At 39.5% G+C, this 23340-nt stretch overlaps 1 protein-coding gene across 3 annotated transcripts in view; it reads right to left on the bottom strand.

Moving 5' to 3' along the window:
- Positions 1-23340, bottom strand: part of akap6 (A kinase (PRKA) anchor protein 6) — a 123023-nt gene that overhangs the window by 93923 nt on the left and 5760 nt on the right. For 2 of the 3 annotated variants that reach the window (XM_072689392.1, XM_072689390.1), the window contains exons 2-3: positions 16083-16459; positions 64-315 (exon numbers count right to left, since the gene is read on the bottom strand). In XM_072689392.1, the coding sequence (XP_072545493.1) occupies positions 64-315; positions 16083-16415 (585 nt within the window). In that variant the 5' untranslated portion in view covers positions 16416-16459. Of the gene's footprint in view, positions 1-63; positions 316-16082; positions 16460-19396; positions 19491-23340 lie in introns of those variants that run through there. The other variant, XM_072689391.1, reaches the window with a different exon arrangement.

A 23340-nucleotide genomic window follows, 5' to 3' on the forward strand; every position in this document is an offset into this window, starting at 1 on the left:
AACAGCTGTCACTTTGCTTGCTATACTGTATTTGCTATGCTGCTCTGTATGTGTGTGTGTGACCTGGTCGTGGTCTTGGCTGAAGGCCTGCAATATGTCAGTCTGTCGGGTGTAGTTGCCGTTGGAGTCCTGCAAGCCCTGAAGGAGTCTCTCCTTTAGAACCAGCACAGAGACGCGGAGCTGGTGCCACAGCAGTTGCACGCTGCGAATGTCCACGATGATGTTGACCGAGTAGGACAGCAGCTTCAGGGAGAACTCAGTCTCCAGCAGAGCGTGGATCTGCTCCACATGATCCGATATGTCCTCACAGATGTCCTGTGTCAAATACACACATACACACAAACGGGAGGTTGTGAGACTTTGGCTTTTACATGCTGGGTGTACATGTCACAATTTGGTCATTTTTATGTATATCCAATAATAGTATTCTTTCCTGTGGACATGAAGACAACTCAAAACTCAAAAATACACTTTGACAAACACTGCAGACTGCAGCCTGCTTTGAGAGGCAAGGCAACTTAAATAATTATAGCTCTTGAGAGAGCTGGAGGAGCACTATAATGCTAACATATGAGTCACTGGTACTTTTAAAATATTCAGCAGACTATTTGGATAAACAGGAATCACAAAGGGTAATCACAAAAATCCCAATGCTTCAATGCCCAATGCAATCCTAATGCTTTAGAACACCTTGCCTGACCATGTACTAAGAAACACAAAGGGAAGTTGGCAAACGTATGTCATGTTTCCACGTTCTGCACTTGAATCAGACTCACATGAGATGTGAATAATTCTGAGGATACCACAGTGTAAACAACTGAACAACACACAGTTCTCTATTTCACTAATGCAGACACAAGATCCCAAGTATACTACGTACTGTGTATTTATATCTATATATTATTACCCTTCTCAAACGTAAGGTCATGTTAAAATCAGACACAGGCACAAAATGCCAAAATGTGCCAAAATAAGAGACGGGTAACATAAAAAAATAATAATAATGTAGTAAATATACGCAAGCGCAACAGTGTAAGGATGCAAGAGTTTAATAATAAAATGAAGGGCAAGACCATTTGAGGCTTTAGAGATTGGTATGTCCAGTATGACCAATGACAGCATGTCTAGTGTGGTCCAAATTGGAATGGGGCCACATAAGAGCTCTTATCCCATCCCTATCCCACCCTTAGCCACACCATTCCAGTTACTCCCAGGCTCTATGCATCGTCCACCAAAGTAGTAACAGTGAGACCCAGAGATGCTGTTCTCACTGTTACAAGTCAGAGTACCATCAAAATCATTTTAAATCTGTTTTTGAAGGTGTATTTTAAGGTGAAACTGCTACACAATGGTGCTGTAATCAACATTAAACATTAACATAAATTATATATATATATATATATATATATATAGCTTCCATTTTTGCAAGAAATAGTATAAATTTACTTCCCAGCACAAGAGATACATCACAGGAAAAGCTTCACCTTCTGCATATTGAATCAGTGAATCTCCCTCTGGATTTAGAAAACTGCCTTGCTGTAAATCAAACACTTAAGTGTACTTTTTCCTGCTTTGGTCAGGCCCCAGAGAATCCCTTTCTGTGCCTGTCCTTGGTTAAGTGGCTCCAGGGTAAGTTATACTTGAGAAAATATTAGGCATTCTAGTGTCAGTGCTGTTTAAGGCAAAGTCATAAATGATGCTTTTAAGGCTTCAGGTTCCTGGTTGCAGGGGGCTGTCATTATATCATAAATCACAACTTGAGCTAAGGTTGATGGAAAAAGTTTGAACTGGATATGCAGAAAGAGAAATGCATAGGAAAGAAAAAATGTGTGGCATGAGCTGTATGAATTACTTGTCATTACACTGCCATTACTGTCAGCATTGAAATACACATAACTGCAACATGTTTGTATTTCACTGCTTGGAGGGGTTGTACAATGCTGTGGTCTTAAACCAAAATCCAATGATGCATAAAAGGGACCCTCAAGAAAAAAAACCCAATGTGATAGACATGTTCTGTATTTATTAGGTTAAATATAACACCCAATCTTTATCTGTGAAAATGTGATTGCCCCCTTTTTTTCAATAGCTGTTAGACCCCCTTAGCAGCAAAAACTACAACCAGCTGTTAAGTAGTGTCTCACAACTCTCACAACTGTGGATGGAGTTTGTCCCACTCGTCACTGCATAACTGCTTCAGCTGAATGACACTAGGCCTTCAAACATGAACTGCATGTTTCAGGACCTGCCACATCATTTCAATAGGGTTCAGGAATTACCCATTCCAACATTGCATTTTTTTCTGGTTTTTAAACCATTATGAGGTAGACTTGCTTGTGTGGATCATTATCTTGTTGCATAGCCCAACTATACTTCAGCACATGGACAAATGAACTGACATTTTCTTGAATTTTCTAATACAGAGCACAATTCATAGGTTCCTTAATAGTGTCCAGGACTAGATGCAGCAAAGCATCTCCAAGCCATCACACTACCACCACTATGCTTCACAGTTGACATGATGGTTCTTACTATGAAAAGCAGTGTTACCAGTGTTGTTGCCAGACATAACAGGACCCATGATGTCCAACAAGCTCCTCTTTATATTTAAGCATGTTGTTCCAGAACATAGGGGATCATTAAGGAGTTTTAATGAACTTGTAACTTTTGGAATGTCCTAGTCAAAGTCCCAACCTAAACCCTATTTAAATGTAGAACCACACAGTTCATGATCAAATGGCTACAACTGTTACTGAAGAAGTTCTGCAAGGAGAAGTGGGCCAAAACGTCTCCATGATGTTGTGAGATACTAACTGACAACTACAGAAATTGACTGGTTGCAGTTATTGGTATTACCAGCGACCAAAAGTAAGGGGACAAGCACTTTTTGAAACGGGGATTAAGCATTAAATATGTTTTTGTTTTTTTTTGTATAAAATGTACACAAAGTACAATCTAATGGTTGGGTTTAATAAATCTAAATCTATCTATAAACATAGATACTGGAACTGCATAAAAGCAAATCTCTCTCTATGTGTGGCTCTGTGGGTCTGGCTGTCTGCCTATGTTTCTGTGTGCTCTACAAACTTTCCCTGGACAACCTTTCTGCTGCCCTACAACAGTAAATGAAGACTCAGCTGCTACAAATATCTGACAGATGCCCACCCAGCCAAACTCAAACACACACACCTTTGCACACACACGCGCACAAACATGCCCACAGGCTGGACGCACATGGCAGGAACAGGACACTGATAACTGTTTAAGACACACAAACATTATGTGTATTTGCTATTCATTCCATTGTCTTCCTCAGTGACATCTGTATTTTCTGCTTTCCTTCAAACTTACACAACCAGCTATCTGTGCACAGTATATTCCTGCTTTCAGAACAGGATACTGGATAAAATCTACGATATAAGTACAGTAAACAGCATCTAAGAACAAGGACAAGGTAGACATGCCAAAGCAACTGCCACTCCGCAATGACCCTAATATCAGCACAGGCCAGCGAGCGGCAGCGTGTTTGGCCACTGTGCTTCCTGCCTCTTAAAATACTGTGGCATCTATGAATGTAGGTCAGCTTCTCCGCCAACATGACAGAACCTCTGCACGGGACCCTTCTGCTAGGGCAACTCAGAAATAAACACTGTGCACGGTCCAACTGTACCTAGAACACAACCCTGTGTAGGAGGAGTTGACCCAAAACAAAAACTTATCATTAAAATGAATCAATTAAAGCCCATGTTTTCAAAAATACCTGCAATCAAATCAGCCATTTTTGATGAAAAACAAGATAACTTTGGTCTTTCATCATCAAATTCATCAAATGACCCATAATGCATAAATACACATATCTTCATTTCACCTTGATATGGAAGGAATAAACCTGTAGAGTAGAGAGTTGTAGAGTAATGTGTCCTACATGCAAGCACTAATCACTAACCACACCTCAATGCACTCAAACATCCACAGTAGCTCATATGGAATGTCAGTGAATGTGCAGGATGTTCACAGCATACAAGGGAGAAACCAGTGAGTTTGCAGAGTAATTTGTTCTACATACAAGCACTAATCACTAACCACAAACCAAAAGAAAATACTGATAAATCATATAAGGGCTCATCAAAGGTGGATAGCAACTAGTGCCATTTGCTCCTTCACATTATCTTCACATTACCAAATTGCAAAAAAAACAGTATTGCACTGTTGAGCATTTTGGTCTAATGATGCTTGGTTTTGATGCATGGTTCCAGGAAAGAATTGGAAACTAGAATGGAACTTTTTCATGCTCTATAAACTTTGAAAAGGATTTTCACACTCACACATTTCAATTACAATTATAAAACCCCACTAAAAAAGTTATTTAGGGAACAAACCAATACTGGGTTAATTTGGCACCATTATGTTTTAAGTGATACTCAGAGAGGCAGACAGTGACGGGGGAACCTAAAGGCTCTCACAGCTGTGTCTTACAACACCATGTGTCCTCTTAGCTTGATGATGAAAGCACATGGACATAGAAACACCAGAAGTACTACCACTTTACCAACACTCAAGCTTAAGCAAAATTTGCTTAAGGCACACAGACACACTGTCAGAAAGACTGACACACAGACTCATGCACTAGTTCAATCAGAGCCTAGTCACAACATTAGAAAAATCAACCTTTAGAAGATAGAATGGAAGAAAATGAAACTTCTCCAACACACCAGAATCATATTACAAGTGTGAAACAGTTTAACTACACATGAGAGTTAACTCATAAACACCACCTTTCTGTTTTTAAGGGCTACTTTTCCATTATACAGCAGTGTCAGCATGACAGTTTAGCCACATCCATAAGAGCAAACACTTACCTGTTCTAGTAAAAATCTGATGAAGTTAAGAAAGCAGTAACGTGTTCAATAAAACACACACAGAGACAGTAGTCGTGTCAGCTAGCTGTTCTGTCATGAGTCTGTGTCATCTCTGTCTCACTTACACACATTTACTGACTCTCTCTCTCTCTTACATGCTTGCACCACCCAGCACTGACCTGTTTCTCTCTCTCTCTCTCGCTCTCTCTCTCTCTCTGATGAGGGGGAGGGGCATTTACCATGCTTTGGTGCTATTTTGGGATTTGACCCCACACCCCTTCCCAGCCCTTGTGCCGGGTTCATCCAGAACAGCCGAGTGCAGGCTGGCATTGGCAACTGCTGCTGGGGGGGTTTGGTGGGCTACAAGAAAGGGGCAGCTGGGGTAGGGACAGTGGAGGAGGTCAAAGTCATATCACTAGGAGCCCATAGATTTCCACATGCCCTTGGACACTGTCACTTTCAGTTAGCGCTGCTGTGGATGTTGGTTTCGTCGTTGCTGCAATGCTTTTACAAAGTTGCGAGAGGAGAAGTTTCCTTTAGCCTGGCTGCAGAGTTCATGGAAAGAATACCATACTGTAGTTCTGTTGCTACAAACTGACCTACGATATGGTCACTGTACAATGCAAGTCACAAGGGCGGTCACTCTCAAATACATTAGTAATCAAGTCCAAATATTTTAATGTTTAATTGAGTTTAAGCTAAAACTGATTGACTTAATATCAAACCACACATAGCAAAGATTGCAAAATATACTGTATGTCCAAATGTTTATGGACACCCCTTCTAATTAATGCATTCAGCTACTGTAAGGCACAGATGCACAAATATAGCTTGCCCAATCCCTGTAGAGAAGTATTGCCAATAGAATAGGACTCTCTGGAACAGACAGACAAAAAGCTGTTGCCATCATGCCTGATACCAGCAGTGGACTAGCACTGAGCCGTGGAGCAGTGGAGCTGTGTTCTCTGTTATGATGGTGTTCCATCCAACACCTGATCACCCAACATCCTGACTAAAATGATTTCTTATGAACTTTTTTTTGCATTGAAGATTTTAATCTTTTTAAGTAATAATGTCTGATATATATTTTTGTTAAATTGATTAATTGAGTTTAATTAAGTAATTCTGACAGCCCTAGTTGTGGTACAGTAAAGCACATAAATGAACACATCAGTGCACTCAAACTTCCACTGAATGTAGGTGACTTATCAGGAAGCTTGATTTGTTCCAACTGTTTTATAGCCTGGCTGTAGAATTCACTCGACTAGTTCTCACAAGTATTGTATTCTGTCCAAAGTCACTCCAGTGCACGTTGTGATTAGACCTCTCTAGGTATGCAAATTGCTGTTGTGTTTTGCAATGTATCCTAAAGAGACTGTAAATAGCTTTTATTCCAAGTACTTTTAAATTCTTTTTATTAGTCTATTCATCCAAAAATGTAAGAACAGCCGTGAGGTTTAAATGATGCAGAATATTAAAAACTGAAAACACATTAATGAATCATACACTGCAGTACACCAGTCTTTTATTCAAAACAGCCCTTAACAAGAAGAAAGCTCCCAGCACTCAGCTTCATTCACTTCTACATTCCACTTCTACAGCACATGCACACTACTAAATCCGGGGCATGTTGATTTTGACTGTGTCTCTATTTAGAAAGTGAAGTAGCGTCTTCTTAATGCAGAGACTCACTGTCTCCATCTCCATTCTCACTGCACTGAGGGGGAAAGGGCTAGTTACAGTGCCTGATAGACATTTATAGAGTCCTATCATACCCAGTGGTTAAAAAGGTGTTTCAAGTGACACCCTGTACTGACTCCAGAAGTGGTGACATGACCAGCAGACTCTCTATAGTCAACATGTCTCTCTCTCTCTCTCTCTCTCTCTCTCTCTCTCAGACTCTGTCTGTCTCTCGCTCACTGAATTCTCTGCATTCTCCAGAGTGCTGGGATTACATCACTCTAAATAAATGTCCACAAGCAGCTGCAGGCCACCTCAGACTGAACACTGACCCTGTCGCAATATAAAACGTGTAAATACACACATTAAAAAAATGCTGGACACTGTATGTGTGTATGTGTGTGTCTCCAGTGTAACTAAGGGCGTGGTTACACATGGAGTTCGCCCACACCCTTCACACGCTGCAGACATTGCTGAGAGGGGAGGGCTCAGGGGGAATGTATCTGATCACAGCTCTTCTCACACTGCCTCCATTAGCCGCTCCTTGCTCTCTACACATTCTACACACAACTGCTAGTGGACAGCAGCACCACACACTGCATGCTCAGTTCTGCAGGTTCTGCATAGCTATAGTGATGTGTCGCATTTATTTCTTAAACATCACACATCATCATAACATCAAACCATCTTCAGTTCTCTGCTAATCTCTAATAAACTTGCTTATGTGGTTTCTAACACTATAACACAGGACTGACAACTGACAATCAGGTTATTTTGCCCCCCAATCAGAGTCGCTTAATGCTGAGTATCAGCTGATGACAATCCGATCTTTGCGTTTATATAAATAACACAGCCACACAGTTTAGATAAGACTGATTAATACTGCAGTAAAATCACTTTTAGTAACAGTTTTTATATTAATACATTCTGGGCGGATTTATTTAGTTTAGTGGAGGCTTTTCTTAAAATAACTGTTTTATAGTGTGTTTAAAATCTTATAATCCAGTTTGATCCACCCCTGACCATTCAGCTCCCAGTTCCTGTATATATATATATTTAGTGTGCATTAGCGTTAGCCTCCACCCGCTTCAGTGATAGTTTTATAAAGTTTTAGATATTATTAGGGCTGTCGCAATAACCGCACCATTACAATATCTCCGCCACTTGCCATTAACAATAGTCAATACCCCATCCAACAAAATATACCTGGATCGGACATACCTATAGACAACTTACACATAGGTGACCAAAATAAATAGATTATTTTATATCATTATACATGGGTATGTGCAAAGGGTATCATTCCAATACTGATAACAGACTTGCTCTTGTATCCACTGTACACTGTACACTGTATACTAGACATATCCCTAACAACCCCATTGAGTGGTGAACAGATAGATCAGCACCATTAACTCAAGGTAACAGGAAACAGCAAAAATGCATTAACCATCGAGAGTCACTCCACTTTCAGATGTGCTCTAATGTAAAAATCCATTTATTCATTAGGAAACAAAGAGACAAATTATTTTGAGTAATAAACATCATAGTGCTGTAGCACGGCCAGTCTGCAGTAGATAAGGGCTCTTGTCATAATTTCTAGAAACATCACTAAGGAGAGAAAAGCATAAAGATGCAGAGGTTTAAACACAATTACAATTATTCCAACGTGCAAAATAAAAAAAAAATAAAAAAAAAATATATATATATACACACACACACACACACACATACACACACACACGCAATATATTAGGCAATGCATGTTTAACATGTATTCCACTAGATGGCAGCCTGTGCTAAACAATCTAATTGCAACTGTTCCTGTACAGGGCAGAGGGCCGCAGTATTACACAGTGTGATGTTTCTCTGCTCCAGTACAAGTGAGTCACCTTAGGAAGGGCATAATCAGCTGATGGATGAATCAGGTGTGTAAAGTAGTGCAAACACTCAGCTAGCCACTGCTGTTGCCCTTCAGGCCACATGTGGCTTTATACTTCTTCATTGTGTTAATGGTGAGTCTCCAGAACAAGCACCCAGAAGCATTCCACCTGCAACGCTCACCTAACCAGCGCACCTACTACTTGAACAACATACACTCCTATTCATCTCTTAATGCTAAAAGAATTAGGAAAAAAAGTACATCTCTGACATTAGGCAGTGACTTTCAAAGGGGGAAAATTATGATACTGGTAATTCCAAATAAAGCATTTAATTAGCTTAAGTGTTCATTAAGCCATGCTGTTGAACAGTGAAACACAGTCAGTAAAAATTACGGAATTTACCTTGAAGGTGAAGAGGACAGAAACCATACAGGGGAAATGACAGAGCTGGCATACTCTCAATTATTATGTCTACTACCATGGAGAGGATAGTGATAGGGATAAAAAGGGATGGAGCGAAAGGGAGAGAGAAAGAGACAGTATGGCCAGAGAGAGAGAGAGAGAACAACGATGAGAAAGGAAATGGAGACTGGGGGAGAGATATGGAAATGTTTGGGAAATTAAATGTGCTTAGTAATGGCTGAAAGGAAACTCAGGGAAAATTTCTGGCTCATTTGGACAGTCTTTAAATAATTTAACATCACAAACCTTTTTACAATGTTGACATGCATTCTATGCCTTCTGTTGAGATCTATCAAAACTGTCATTATTTGGTTGCATTTACTAACGACCATGAGTCACAGTTCCCACTGCACTGTACTCAAACACACTCCTAACCTTTGCTCCCTATTGGGAAAAAACAGGGACCTAAATAACTGAGCCACAGCAACAGAAGCACATCAGTCAATGCCCTCCTCCTCTCTCGCTCAGATTCAGCACTGCTGGCGCTGCATAACCCAAACTGAGTCATTGTCTGCTGAGAGAGGGCACAAAGAAAGCAGTCATTACCGGAATCCAGCTCACTTCCTCACAATCCATAACACCAACAACACACAGTCTGCAGAGAGGAGGGAGAGAGGGTTTGAGGGCTGGTCTATCATAGGTATCGTCAGTTCGTCAGTACATAACACTGATCAACAGCTTGTTAACATCCTTAACAAGGATAGAAAGTGTCACTGATGCAAAGCACCACTTTAATGAAGCACCAGAAGCTACTTGAGTTTGCAGTTGAGTGAGTGAGTGAGTGAGCACATGTGGGAATGAGTGTGTGAGCAAGTGAATTACGAGGTCCACAAGATGCTTCATGTCTAAAAAGAGGTTTAGAGGAGGCGTAGTGGACTATGGTTTCGTTCTGTTGCCAGGAGATTATGAGAGAGTAGGTGAGGGAGAGTGGTCTGGCCTAAGCAGCCAAAAAAAGCAGAAACTGATCCTGGTTAACTGACAGCAGTGCTGTGCAGAGTGTTAAATGCTAAATTATATTAATATCTGTCGTTAATTTTTAAAAAAAATTTTTGTTAATACCATGTTAATTTTTAGTTTATTTAGTTTAGTATAGTCTACTTTGATTCACAAAACAATCCACAGAACTACAGTGTAGTTCAACTTTATAGTATAGTTTAACTATAGTTTTTAACTGTAGTTTTAAGAACAAGTCCCCTAAGTGCCCAAATGTCTCTGGATTGAAAGAGCAGCATTAACTTAAATATGTATAGCCAGTGCATGTTTTTAAAATGACAAAAATATAAAACAACAGCCTAAATAAGCGTACGGTTTACTGCGCTCAGATTATTATTAGTAGTAGTAGAAGTAGTAGTAGTAGTAGTATAATTATTATTGTTGTTATTATTATTATAGGTAGTTATTAAGCAGGTAAGTTAAGCAACCCTGATTCTATTTTGAAAATGTGGCAACACTGGTGCATTGTGTCTGTTAAGAAGCATTATATTAGTATACAGAAATATGCCCTCTGAAAGTCGACGAGTCGAATCATCAGTCGGAGAACCATATCTCAAATGAGATTGAGATTGTTTTGTTTTTTGTAAAACAGACAAAAGCTTACAAAAATTCACGAGAATTAAATTCATCTACAAATAATTTCAATATTGACTCATTTCTTTTGTTAATTTAGTTTTATTTATTTCGTTCATTTTATTTTTTATGTCTAAAGACAAATAAAGAAGTAGACTGATCCTGTTGAAGAAGCAATTTTAATGGTTTAACTGAAATAAAAAAATAAAATGGGTTAGAAGAGCTTATTTTAAACATAAATCCATGCATGCTGTCTGCCTTAATATTGGCAGCATGTATGGCAGAACGGCATTATGTATCAGTTATTAAAATGGTCTGCAATCTTTCATATGCAGCATCTCTTTTACCGATTTGCTTCAAAATATGTTCCCAAATGGGAAAAAAACAATGAGCGAATGGACGAATCTTGACTGACAACACTCTGACTATAAGTTCTCTCCTGAACAACTGCTGTTGTCAACCTAAAGCTCAACACATTCACTAAATGCATACGTTGTGACCAATTCTGCAAATTATGTAAATAATGGAATGTATGCAATGTATTCATTCAATATATTTTTAATGCTGTACTGTAAGTAAAAACACAATGTTGAAAAAATACAAATATTAGAATGATTTAGTTTTACAGTTGACTCAACCGAAGTAAGATTAATGAGGAAAGTAGCCGAGATAGGGGGCTTCTATAAATCACCATGGGGTACATGCATGGCTGATTTTCTCATTTTACAGATACTGTTCTTCTCCTATCTCCCTATATATATATATATATATATATATATATATATATATATATATATATATATATAACGGCTCATGTCCTTCCTGGGGGAAGCAGGTTAGATGAACTAGTGCAATTATCTAGTAGAATCTAAGTAGGTGACACAACATACTGCTAACTCATATACATAAAACATATTGTTTTTTTGACCAATCTGACTTGAGATGGGTCAAATTTAATCCTGTCCAACCTAAATTCAACAGAGAAAAAATAGTTATGTAAATTATAAATATATATCATTATATATCATTATATCATTAGATTATAGTTAGTAGAAAATCATGGAAATGAGTAGACAGGGGCCTGGTTAAAGCTCTTCTCTAGAACATAGAATCCATGCCTATATATATATATATATATATATATATATATATATATATATATATATATATATATATATATATATATATATATATATTTGTTATTCTGTCATAACAAAGTGTCATAAAAGTTAACATAAAATAGCATGTAAACTATCCAAGATTGGCCTTAAAAAACTGTTTAAATATTTGGAATAACAAAGATTTTCATGATCAGTAATGCCTCAGTAACAGCATACAGTTTACACAGCAGCTGACTGTGGTGTCTCAGGTTTACTGAGACATACACATACTCATGCACCACCATGTACTCGTCCCCTTCTCTCTAAAGCCCCACACACATGACTTATTCACAGAAGCAGCTTCACAGAGCAACTATAAAAAGCTGTGACATCAGGGGCTGCAGTGTGTTTGCTTTAAACACCAAAGGGAACAGAGGAACACGTGTCAGAGCTGGCTGAGCTCGGAAGAGTGCAGCATCTTTCAGCCACTGTCTTCAACAGATGTCCGATCCTAAAGGCAGCTGCTGTGTGAATAAAGTAGGGCTCAGAATATTACTACAAAGCCAACAGAACATGGACATCTGTGGAATTCAGATTTCCTATTATACCTTACACTAAGAAGATTTATTACTTTCATTTTATCACACTGTTTACTTTTGTAATGTAATTTAATGTCATTTTAAAATGACAATTTAAGTACATAATTAGCTCTGCAATAAATTAGGCTACATTTACATTTATACATAATCTTGCATGCTGGAGTCCAAAAGGTCAACAAGTGTGCGAAAATGTACGTGACTGAAAATGTTGTGATGTGGATCGGGTGGAAATTTTATTAAAGCCCCTGTCTACAGGTTTGTATTTTAATAGTAAAGGATAAGCATTTACCAATGTTATATTCAATATATATTTGTATCATATTAATCATAGTTAAATGCTCTACAATGTATATATTTCCTGGATCTGACTGATATAAAAAATTTAAAATATTTTAAAATATATCTTTAATAATAAACCTTAATAAGCACCTTAATTCCACCTTGATTAACAAACACGTGTTGCTGTGTTTTAGGAATGCCAAGTGTGCTGGGGGAAGCAGGTTAGATGAACTAGTACAATTATCTAGTAGAATCTAAGTAGGTGACACAACATACTGCTAACTCATATACATAAAACATACTGTTTTTTTGACCAATCTGACTTGAGATGGGTCAAATTTAATCCTGTCCAACCTAAATTCAACAGAGAAAAAATAGTTATGTAAATTATAAATATATATCATTATATATCATTATATCATTAGATTATAGTTAGTAGAAAATCATGGAAATGAGTAGACAGGGGCCTGGTTAAAGCTCTTCTCTAGAACATAGAATCCATGCCTGCATTAACAATGCTCAGCTGAAAGAACTGTGACTGACGCAGAATCTGGAAAAAGTCCTCTCTGAGACCCAAAAGCCACCCCAACTGCAACAGCACTGTCTATGCCCCCATTCAACGTGACAGCAGGGGTACTTTAACTATTCATAAACAAGCTGCACTGCATTCATGAACACAGCCTGAAAGCTTTCTATTAATAGAAATAATCTGAGCATCCTTTAGCAATTATGCAGCAGTCAATCTATGCATGTCTATGTTATTTATTTTCACAATTATAATACTTATGTAAGAGATCTGTAAGGTAAATTGCTAATTTAAGAGATAACTGAGCATGCTCTGCTTAACCCTTTAACACTCCAAGGCGTATTATTTATAACTTACAAGTACTTATTATTACTTATTGTTACTAAGGTGTATTACTCAGTAACTACAGGGAATTCTGTACAAACCGAAACCTAGTCTGTGTAGAAAACTTAACAAGGTCCCGCACTGAGATTCTATCGTTGTATAATGTGCATATGATGTTTTTGTGTGACCGCAACAATATGCTTGCAACATACTAATAGCATGAATTTGTCGGATCCCATGACTGTCTTGATTCATCAAAACACAAATAGTGGTCAATAAAGTGAGCAGCCACAATTGTTAATATGTTACAAATTCCTAAAGCAAATGCAAAAGGCTGTTCACACGTTGATAAGAAATGGACTATAAGCAGCCAACTTGTGTAAGCTAGTGCACTACCTTCTACCCTCTGGGCAGCATTGCCTTTACTCTACTTGGTTGAATGCTCAGTTATAATGTGGCACTTTTAGAGTATGAACAGCACCCAGGGTGATTTCCCATTGTGGATGGGTGACTCTGATAAAGTCAAAAGGAGGACAAAAGGACAACAAGAAAACCAATAAATGAAAAGCCTCAGGTTTTGGAGCTACAGTATGTTATGCAATCATCTCAGTGATCATCTGTTTGAGTATGTGGCAAGGAGAGTGATTCTCAGGCCCCGGCAACTGCACCACCTCCCGCAGCCTCTATTGCATCATCAGACTGTGCTGCTTAGACATAGTGATGAGTGATGACATGACATAAGTGATTGCTGAGGGGATCAGATGTAGAGACAGAGCTGCTAGGAAAGGAAGGGTAACCAGCATATGACAGGAGAGATGAGTCTCTTATTGATTGGCCAAAACATAACTATTCTAGTAATTAAGGAGAAGATGACCTGGGTTATTTTGACTGAAATAATGTATGCTAAAATTTACTATTCAAAAGTGTGCAATCAATGAGTCTCATTCGCCATCCATTTTTAAGAAGACTCTCTTACTCAGCTTACACAAAGGTGCAGACATTCAACAGTGTTTTCTTCAGGATTTTTTCAATTTACAAGGACAACGGGATCCAACATCATGTGGCACAATTTTGTTTATTACTATAAATAAAGAATTATTGTATATGACTTATAATTTAGCAAGTTGTAGTTTACACAATATCTTTAATAAATCCTTTAAAACTATATAAACTGGTTTCTATAATGTTTATAATGTTGAAATCTTAATTAATTTGGTTATTTTTGTGTATAAAACAAAACACAATGTTAATACATTGATGAACCATGGTTCATCAAAACAGACTCAAACAAAAAGAGGGAACCGGTGACTGGTCAGTAAAACACTTTAATTTAATATCAATGTCACAATAAGGATTGACAAGTGGTATATTGTGCATCCTAAGAAGCTGGTGACTTGGTCATGAAATCTGGCATAAAATTGAGGGCGAGCAGGCTCTCGAATGACACAGCCATCTTAGCGTTGGCCCCATCATCGTGAGATAATGCTACAGCCATCTGTGGCCAGGAGTCCCAGAACATAACTGGCCTCACTCTCTAGATAGTATGCCATCGTCCCAATCATTTAGAGGAAGTTAGTAACAGACGTGAGTGCATATGTTAGCTGACATAATATACTTTTTTAAACACAGCAACAATAAATGTACTCATGACTGATGTCTTCTGAAAGCAACTGTATACAGAAAAGACAGTCTGGAGAGAAGCTTACTCCAAAAAGCTGCAGTCCACATTAAAATGGCCCACTAAGCATTAGTTATGTGTCCAGTTATTCCAGCCTGCTTTGTCAAATCCAGTAAGGGCTCTAATCAATTCAATCTTAAAAGGCAGCAGATCACCAGACCCTGAGTAATCAATCTTTTCTATGTAATTCTATGTAAAGCTACACCTCACACATGTCTTTCTGTGCACTCAAGGTGTAGAACTGCCTGATTATCCATGGCAATTTGCATAAGAACACAACGCCAATGTTTCAAAGAGATCTTAAATGAACCAGAATAAGATGAACCTGAGAAGAATGAGAACTTCCAGGGAAGAACCTAAATATTACACAGCAAAAATTGTGTAGAAGAATGGGTCATGATGAAATAGAAGTGAAGTACAAACAAAGACTTACAGCCGCAGTTAACAATGTACAATGTCGGATGTGTGCGGATCACATGATTTACAAATGGTCATAGAGCTTCTTACAATTTCTTTTTGGGTCATTCTTTTTGGGTCATTTAGCAAAGACAGTAGCTTTAGTTTTTGTTTTCTGTTGTTTTGCGCAGTATATTTAAATTAAGAGTGTACCTCGTTCTTGCAACAGTCCTTTTCAGTATTCTGCCATATCATATGAATATATTTCAGGCATAAACACTAAATCTACATTTCTTGCTAGTTCCTCAAGAATACAGACTGTCTCTGACTAAATGGAACAGTTGAGTGAGTTGCTGTGTGAAGAGAATGCAAATGCAAGCAAGTCTGGAAGAGTTCTGGTATAATGCAAAAATAGAGCATCCCGCTGTTACAGGTGCACACTAAAATGATGGAACCCTTTGGTAGCTCCTTTCTGTGTAATGCATCTCTTATAGTAAGAAAGATCAGTAGATGTATTTAAAATAGGCAGTGTAGTCATGCAAACTGACTACTAATCACTGATGATTGATTGCGGAGGTCAATAGTCATCTATTAACATTCTTTTTACATTGATTAATCATGACAGCCCTAGTTGAAAGGGTTATATAAAATGTATAATGTCCTTTATGGTCATTCGCCACAAAATGAGGTTATGGAATTTGAATGTATAGTAAATCACAGTTTCTCTGACCTTTAGCTGCACCAGGTGAACATCCACATGCCTGTTGAGGCTGTCCTGCTGGACGGAATGAGTGAGATCTCTCACCCTCTCAGCTGTGGCTCTCAGCCAGGTCTCTATCTCTGGCAGGTGGAGCACCACCTTCCAGTCCGCTCCCGTGTGCAGAGGAGGGGGCTTCTGATAACTCCTACAGGGGTCCCGGCCCTGACCAATACCATCCCCGCTGCCGCTGGGCCCACAGGGACCTGGCTGGTCCTCCTTAGGGACGGACTCCAGGGTGGGTGTGACGGAGGTGATCATAGGGGAGGCAGCCTCGCTGGCCACCGGTGACACTGCAATGCTCATGGTCAAAAAGCACTAGATCCTCAGGATGGGGCCTTCTGAAACAGCTGAGAGAAGAAAACAAGAAAAGAGGAGAGAGAACAGGGGAAGGAAAGAGAAAGAAGCACATGAGTGAATAGCAAAAAAGGTGTGAGACTTTATTCAATATATGAGGGAGAAAAGCCACGCAGGTCATTGGGCTGAAAATGAAAAGGTCATTTTTTAACCTCAGTGCATTCTTCAGCAAACACATATAAAATACCAAATAGTGGTATGTGGTTTAAGTAGTATCTTGCGCAAGACACTACACACATTCATAATCATCTGTCAAAAGCTCAGCAGCAAGGCCACAGGCATCAAATCCTCCAGTGCACACACACTCTCTGATTAGCTCCCTCCGTAATCACCAGGCTTCAGTGAAGCCTCGTCCCTCTGTAATTCTCCAGCATTAATCTGCATTCAGTAAGCAGCAGCTTGGCCTGTTAATACTCCAGCTGTTTGATGAAAGAGTGAGTTACTCATTAATCTGTCGAGCCTGGTGCTTGATGATCCCTCTGGTATGTCCCAAAGTGGCTGACTCTCTGGCAGCTCCCAAAGAGACTGGCTGTCCTGTGACAAGACACTTCTCCTGTGACAAACTGGTTCTTGACTAACATCGATAATGCTTCTGAAGCCATGGTCTCTTACCGCATTTACAAAACACATATGGCAAGATTTGAGAAAGTTTAGGGTAAGCACATTGAAAACACAGGAAATTAAATGTAACAGTACCGAACATGCACTCTTGAATGTGGTCGCAATGATAAGACAAAATGAAAGAAAAGGTTGGCAAGCAGCTGGTGTACCACTGCAGTGGGTAATAGCACTGCCTTTTCTGTGGCAGACAAAGGTATGATTCCCATCCAAACAAGGACAAACAGCACACTACACCAATAACTGTCCTTGGGAAAGACTCCTAGTAATGCTACACTGCATTTGCCTACCTGATTGCCATTGATTCAAATGTAAGTTGGGCCTATTTGGGGAAAATAGGTCTGTAACACTTGTGTGAAATTAAAGACATGTTTGGGGAAAGCATGTTAACATGGCCTACATGTCAGCTTGTGGCTAGTGCATTAGCCGGAGGCTGCAATAGCATGTCCACTCATCTGCACACACATCCCAGTTCTCTGTCAGTCAGTGGAACTACAATAAAACAGACCATTCAGTATCTTGGCTGCACTGCATTCAATTTTGCTCGATTTCGTTCCATTAAATTAAAAGCATTTTGTTAAGTGTTCCTACAGTTCCTGGACCAGGTGACTCCACATGTAAACCAAAAACGGCTCACTATCTAAGGAAGAGAATAGAGAATTCTACAGTTGCAGAGTAATTCACTAATAAACCACACAATTTAAAATGGATCCATTATGTTTACTAAAGAAGCCTTGAAGAACCGCATTTTAGGAGTGTACTGTGCTCCTCTGAAGTATCAAATATTGTACTTTCTACAATGTTTTAACCAGCTGAGTGGAAGTGGAAACATTAACATTTTAACATTCAACATAGGCACTCCTGCTCTGATGTTTACAAAAATAGTACTGCCCTCTTCATCTCACTTCCTGATTTCATTCACTTTTCCTTTTGTTGTGTCTTATTTTGTCCAAAAGAACCGCACTAACTGAACTGAACATCACCCAGCTCCACATTACAGCACTTGCTCTCCACACAGCATAAAGCAAAGACGACTTGCAATGAATGAGATAAGACTTTTAGTCTTTTAGGACAAAAACAGTTGCAACGATTTAGCTGATGTCAGGCCCACAATGCAGCAGGTCATTATAGGGTTATCTATGCCACATTATTCAGTGTTGAATATCCAGGCCAATGAAGAGACCAGATGTGCTAAAGGAAATCAATACTTCCAGTCAGCCTGACTGTATGAGCATTGAATATGCTGCCCCAACACTTGCTTCTGCATCCACCTATAGAAAAGCACCAATCAGATGAATTGCTCTACCAACCTGACTTCCTGGCATTTACGCTTCATCTACAGATCACCCTGCATTTTCTGCTAGTTAAACACATGGGTGATGTAGATGGAATTGATTTAGCAGCAGAGATCAAATGTAAAGGGCAGACCAAACACTGGAACAAATGAGATGTCTTAACATTGCACCAAATGAAAACTGTAAGATGGAGACCCATAGTGAATGAGCACTATTAGGATTGAACTGTTCAAAACAACCTGAAGCCCAACCAAATACTGCAGTTAAATACATTTCTGTCACCTATCCAAGCAAACGTCCAGAGAATACTACAAAACCTCAGTTTGACTGCAAAACACCATTTAGGAGGCTGTGGAGTGGGGGTGCACTGTTCTACTATAGAAATATGACCATCATGGAAGAGTCATCAGGGGAAAACCTTTCCTGTGTCCTCACCACAAAAGTCCTTAAAATTTATAAAGGAAAATCTAAACAAATCTGATGCCTTGTGAACTAACAGACCTAAAATACAACTTTTTTGCTACAATGAGCAAAGGTGTGTTTGGAGAAAAATGGGTGAAGAATTGCATGAAAAGCACAGGGTTTGATTCATCATGCTTTGGGCTTGTTTTGCAGCTAACTTGTGGACGCAAACATAACACTGTCTGTAAAAAGGGCTCTTAGTTGGTTACAAAAAGTGTCTACGTGCTGTGTCACTTGCCAAGGGCAATGTTACTGACCAAGTCCTGACCAAGCAGGGTGGGCAAACTTTTCATCTTTTTTGTTTTAGGAACTGTAAAAGACAGAAATGAAAAGAATTGCTTGCTTACTTAGCTACTTACAATGAATGACATTTTGTTCGACCCAGGATGGCCGAACATTTGCATGCATGTATATAAATATGTACATATACCACATATACCGCTACATGAAACAGCTAATGCTTGCTTTTGTATTCAAAAGTCAAAGTGTTCTAAGTTTGTCAATGTCTAACAGGCCTCAGTTCTACGCAGTACGACTTGGCAGAGCAAAACGTACCACAGTCCTGTTTAGTGGAGGACAGCCTCACTCTGCTTTCACACATCCCTCCAGCCTTAAAAGGAAATCCTGGATGATCCTGATGCCTGAAGAGCACAAACTCCATCCAGTCCCCAGAGAAAGAAACTGCTCTTTCATTCCTGCCTTCGCCTCTCGCCTTACTGCTGAGAGAGTGACAGCCACGGCGTGGCACTGCTATTACCCACATGAGAAAGAGAAAGGGAGGGGGAGAGGAGAAAGAGACTGCAAGAGAGAGAGAGACAGAGAGAAAGACAGACAGAGAGTCTGTGTCTGTGAGAGAGAGAGAAAATTGGACTGTAGGGGAGGGAGAAAAAGCCAAGCCTATCAAGTCTTTAAACATCCGTTTCCTACTTAGCACTCTCTCTCGTGAGCAGGATGGGTTAAAACACAGTGCTGCTGAGGCTGGACAGAATCGGTACACACGCAGAACATAATCGTTTGGGGAGTATTTTGAGTGTGAGCACAGTTATCAAGCTGACCTGTTTTCTCACATTAAACACTGCATAATGCAGCACCAACATAAGCATAATTCTCACTTGCTCCAACCCCCACAATCCCCCCTTCAAGGAATCTTTAAAGCATGTGCTTTGAGGGCTGCCTCATCCTTAGATGCTTCAGATATCACTTGTGTGTCAGGATCAGAGTGACATCATAGAACAGAGAGTGAGATCACTGCATGAGGATAATACTGAACTCATTCATCTTTCTAACACCCAGCTCCTGTATATCCTGCTTAATTAACCTAGAGCAATGGATTTTTACATAATATTAACCTTGAATATACACAGTCAAAATATTATATATAGTAGCGCATAGTAGTTCTATCATTACAGGACCACTGCAGGGCAGGTATTATTTAAATGTTGTGGGTCATTCTCAGGACTGCAGTGACACTCACATGGTGGTGGCGTGTTAGTGTGTATTGCGCTGGTACAAGTCGATCAGACACAGCAGAGCTGCTGGAGTTTTGAAACACCTCAGCGCCACTACTGGACTGAGGACAGTCCACCAACTAGAAACATCCAGCCGACAGCATTTTGTGGCCAGCACCCTGTGACGACTGATGAAGGACTAGAGGATAACCAACACAAACTGTGTAGCAACAGAAGAGCTTTACATCTACAAAATGGACAAAATAGGTAGGAGTGCCTTATAGAATGGATGGTAAGTGGACAGTTTTTAAAAATTCCAGCAGAACTGCTGTGTCTAATCCACCTGTACCAGTGCAACACACACTAACATACCACCACATCAGTGTCACTGCAGTGCTGAGAATGACCTACGCCCCAAGTAATACCTGCCCTATAGGGGTCCTGTCCATTGAAGGAAAGGAGGCTACAGTCTGTAATCATAGTGTAATCATAAACTACAGTGATCCTACATGATAAGTGCAGCTGATAAAATGGTGTTTTTCCACAGTATATTACTAGGTGTGCTCGACGCTCCATGTCTAGATTAGAAGAACCTAGCACTATATGCTCAAAAGTTTAAGGTGGACTCACCGCTTTCACGGTTTTCATCTGTGCACACCCGTCTTGTATAATCTCTATAGAAAAGCACAGTCAACAGCAAATATAGCAAACTCTGGAGCACCTGCCCAGAGCCAAGCAACGCCCAATGCCAAGCATGTAGCATCCCACCAACACTGAGCGGTGGAGCAGTGGATCTGTGTTCTCTGGAGTCATGCGGCTCCATTCAATACATATGGAATGAGTTGGAGTGATTTGTTATCCAGAACTAATTATCCAACATCAGTACCTGACCTCACTAATGCACTCACTAATAAGGCTGAATGTAATAAAACCTTCACAGCAGTTCCAAGTGTAGTATAAAACCTTCCCAGAAGAGAAGAGGCTGTTTCTGCAGCATAGGGGAGGATAAATTCCCTATTAATAAATATTTCAGAAGAAGCATAAGCATGGATAAGCAGCACAAACTTTCTGACACATAGTATCCCTTCTACTTCAGCCCCATCTTCAATTATTAGTCTTACATGCTTATACCTAGTCACCTATTTTACAAAGAAAATAAAAAAGCTAGTTTATCTCTTTGTGCATCAGGAACACAAAAAGAGAACTCAGTGGCACTTAATACATTGGCTGTGAATTTTGCTGACTTTGCAAAATACCTCATAATGAGCAGTTACACAGTTAACAAAACAGCAGTTAGACAGTTAGAGCTGTCCAAAACTGGACAAGGCCTAGGCTGCACAAGGCTATTAAACACCACAGTGAATTTACATACATAATATCAGGACAGTTTTAATCGAGAAAATCGCCATGATTCAAGCCAAGATCATGACAGTAATAGCCAAAAAGAAACATCAGCGGCCTCAATTCTTTAATATCCTAAGCAGAAATGCAGCTTCCTATAATAACAGCAATCAGCATATGCTTTGTATCAAAGTGCTAGTCTAACTATAAGCAAGATTATTGAAAGAAGATCGGATAAGCCTTTACACAGTAGCTTAAACAGGAGACCAGTGACAAACACAGGCTGCCTTATTATGCAGTAAAGATGATCTGCCTGTGTGCTCCCTATACAGTATATCACATTAAATCCAGCTTTTGATAACTCCAGAGAATTTTGAGAATCCATAGGAGCCACAATCAATACTTGTGTGGCATGAGTGTGATAGGATGACTTCAGTAGTCACAGAGTGCTGCCCCTATAATCCTGTAACACCATCATTAAGCCCTGTAACTGCGTTTAAAACCTATTTCCTGCCAAGCAGTGACTCACCACGAGTGGCATCATCTGAGTAACTGTGATGCATGGGGCCATTTCCAGACCACTGCTCTGAACGGACTGTGTTTACATGTATGTAAGCTCACATGGGCAATGGAAAAAAAGGTGGGCAGTGGAAAACATGCAACATCACGATACTCAGAAGTATTATTATAGTATTATTATTATAATTTCAATTAAATCTCTGCAAAAGATACTTTAAAATATATGAACAATGAATAAAACAACTACAGTGAATAAAACAATAGATTAGAATCAAATAAACTTCTTCCTTGTCTGTGCCATTTATAAATACTGTATACATTGGTGGTTGTTTGCAGGCCCTCTATAATTGATCTCAATGTCCTTTTTTACACATGCAATGTGTCCTAGAAGTACAGATAACCATGAGATACTTAGAAGATGTCCAATGATCACAATGATAGATATTTTATGTTGCTCACCCCCAGGCCCACAGCAAACTGTGCTTACTGTAGAGATACAGTATGTGTTAACTGCAACACTGTAATGATTGTTAAGTAAACTAGCCATAGCTGGAGAGCATAGAAGAGCTGAGAGGACTCTGCAGGGAAACAATGTGAGGATTCTTCTCCCGGGGGCTCTGGCCCACTTCCCCTGAATTATTTATTGTTTCTGAAGGCAGACATGGTACAAAAAATCACCACTCTCCTAAATATTACCCAGATACTTGTTAAAGAGGAACACAACTGAGAGGGCTGAAAAGTCTGATTACCATGGAGAGGGTACTTATGAGTGTGGTTGCTTTTTCATAGAGGAATCCTTTCAGCTGGAAGTTTAAATATTGAATAGAATTACCGACCTGCTACATACGTCTTGGCAGAAGCAAAAGAGTGCTACTATCCTGAATGGGTTACATTACATTTCCATAATCACAGATTATGTGAACAAATCTTCATTATCCTTCTGTAAGCACTGAAACTGATGAATTCTAACTATTCCTACTTCCGAAAACTGAATGAGGGCCATGCCTTTCCTTTCTAAGGGGATTAAGCTGTAGACAGTGATGCCAAAGAAAAGAACAAACTGCCAAAACATTGCTCATTATCCTTCACTATTCTTTAGACAGCTACAGCGATGGTTTTGGCAGAACACACAACCCCTACCTCCCCCTTCCATCTCTGTGCAGAGTTCTCTCTAAAGCTATCTCTTTTCTC

The sequence above is a fragment of the Salminus brasiliensis genome, chromosome 10 (assembly GCF_030463535.1).
Source record: "Salminus brasiliensis chromosome 10, fSalBra1.hap2, whole genome shotgun sequence".
In the NCBI taxonomy this organism is placed as follows: Eukaryota; Metazoa; Chordata; class Actinopteri; order Characiformes; family Bryconidae; genus Salminus; species Salminus brasiliensis.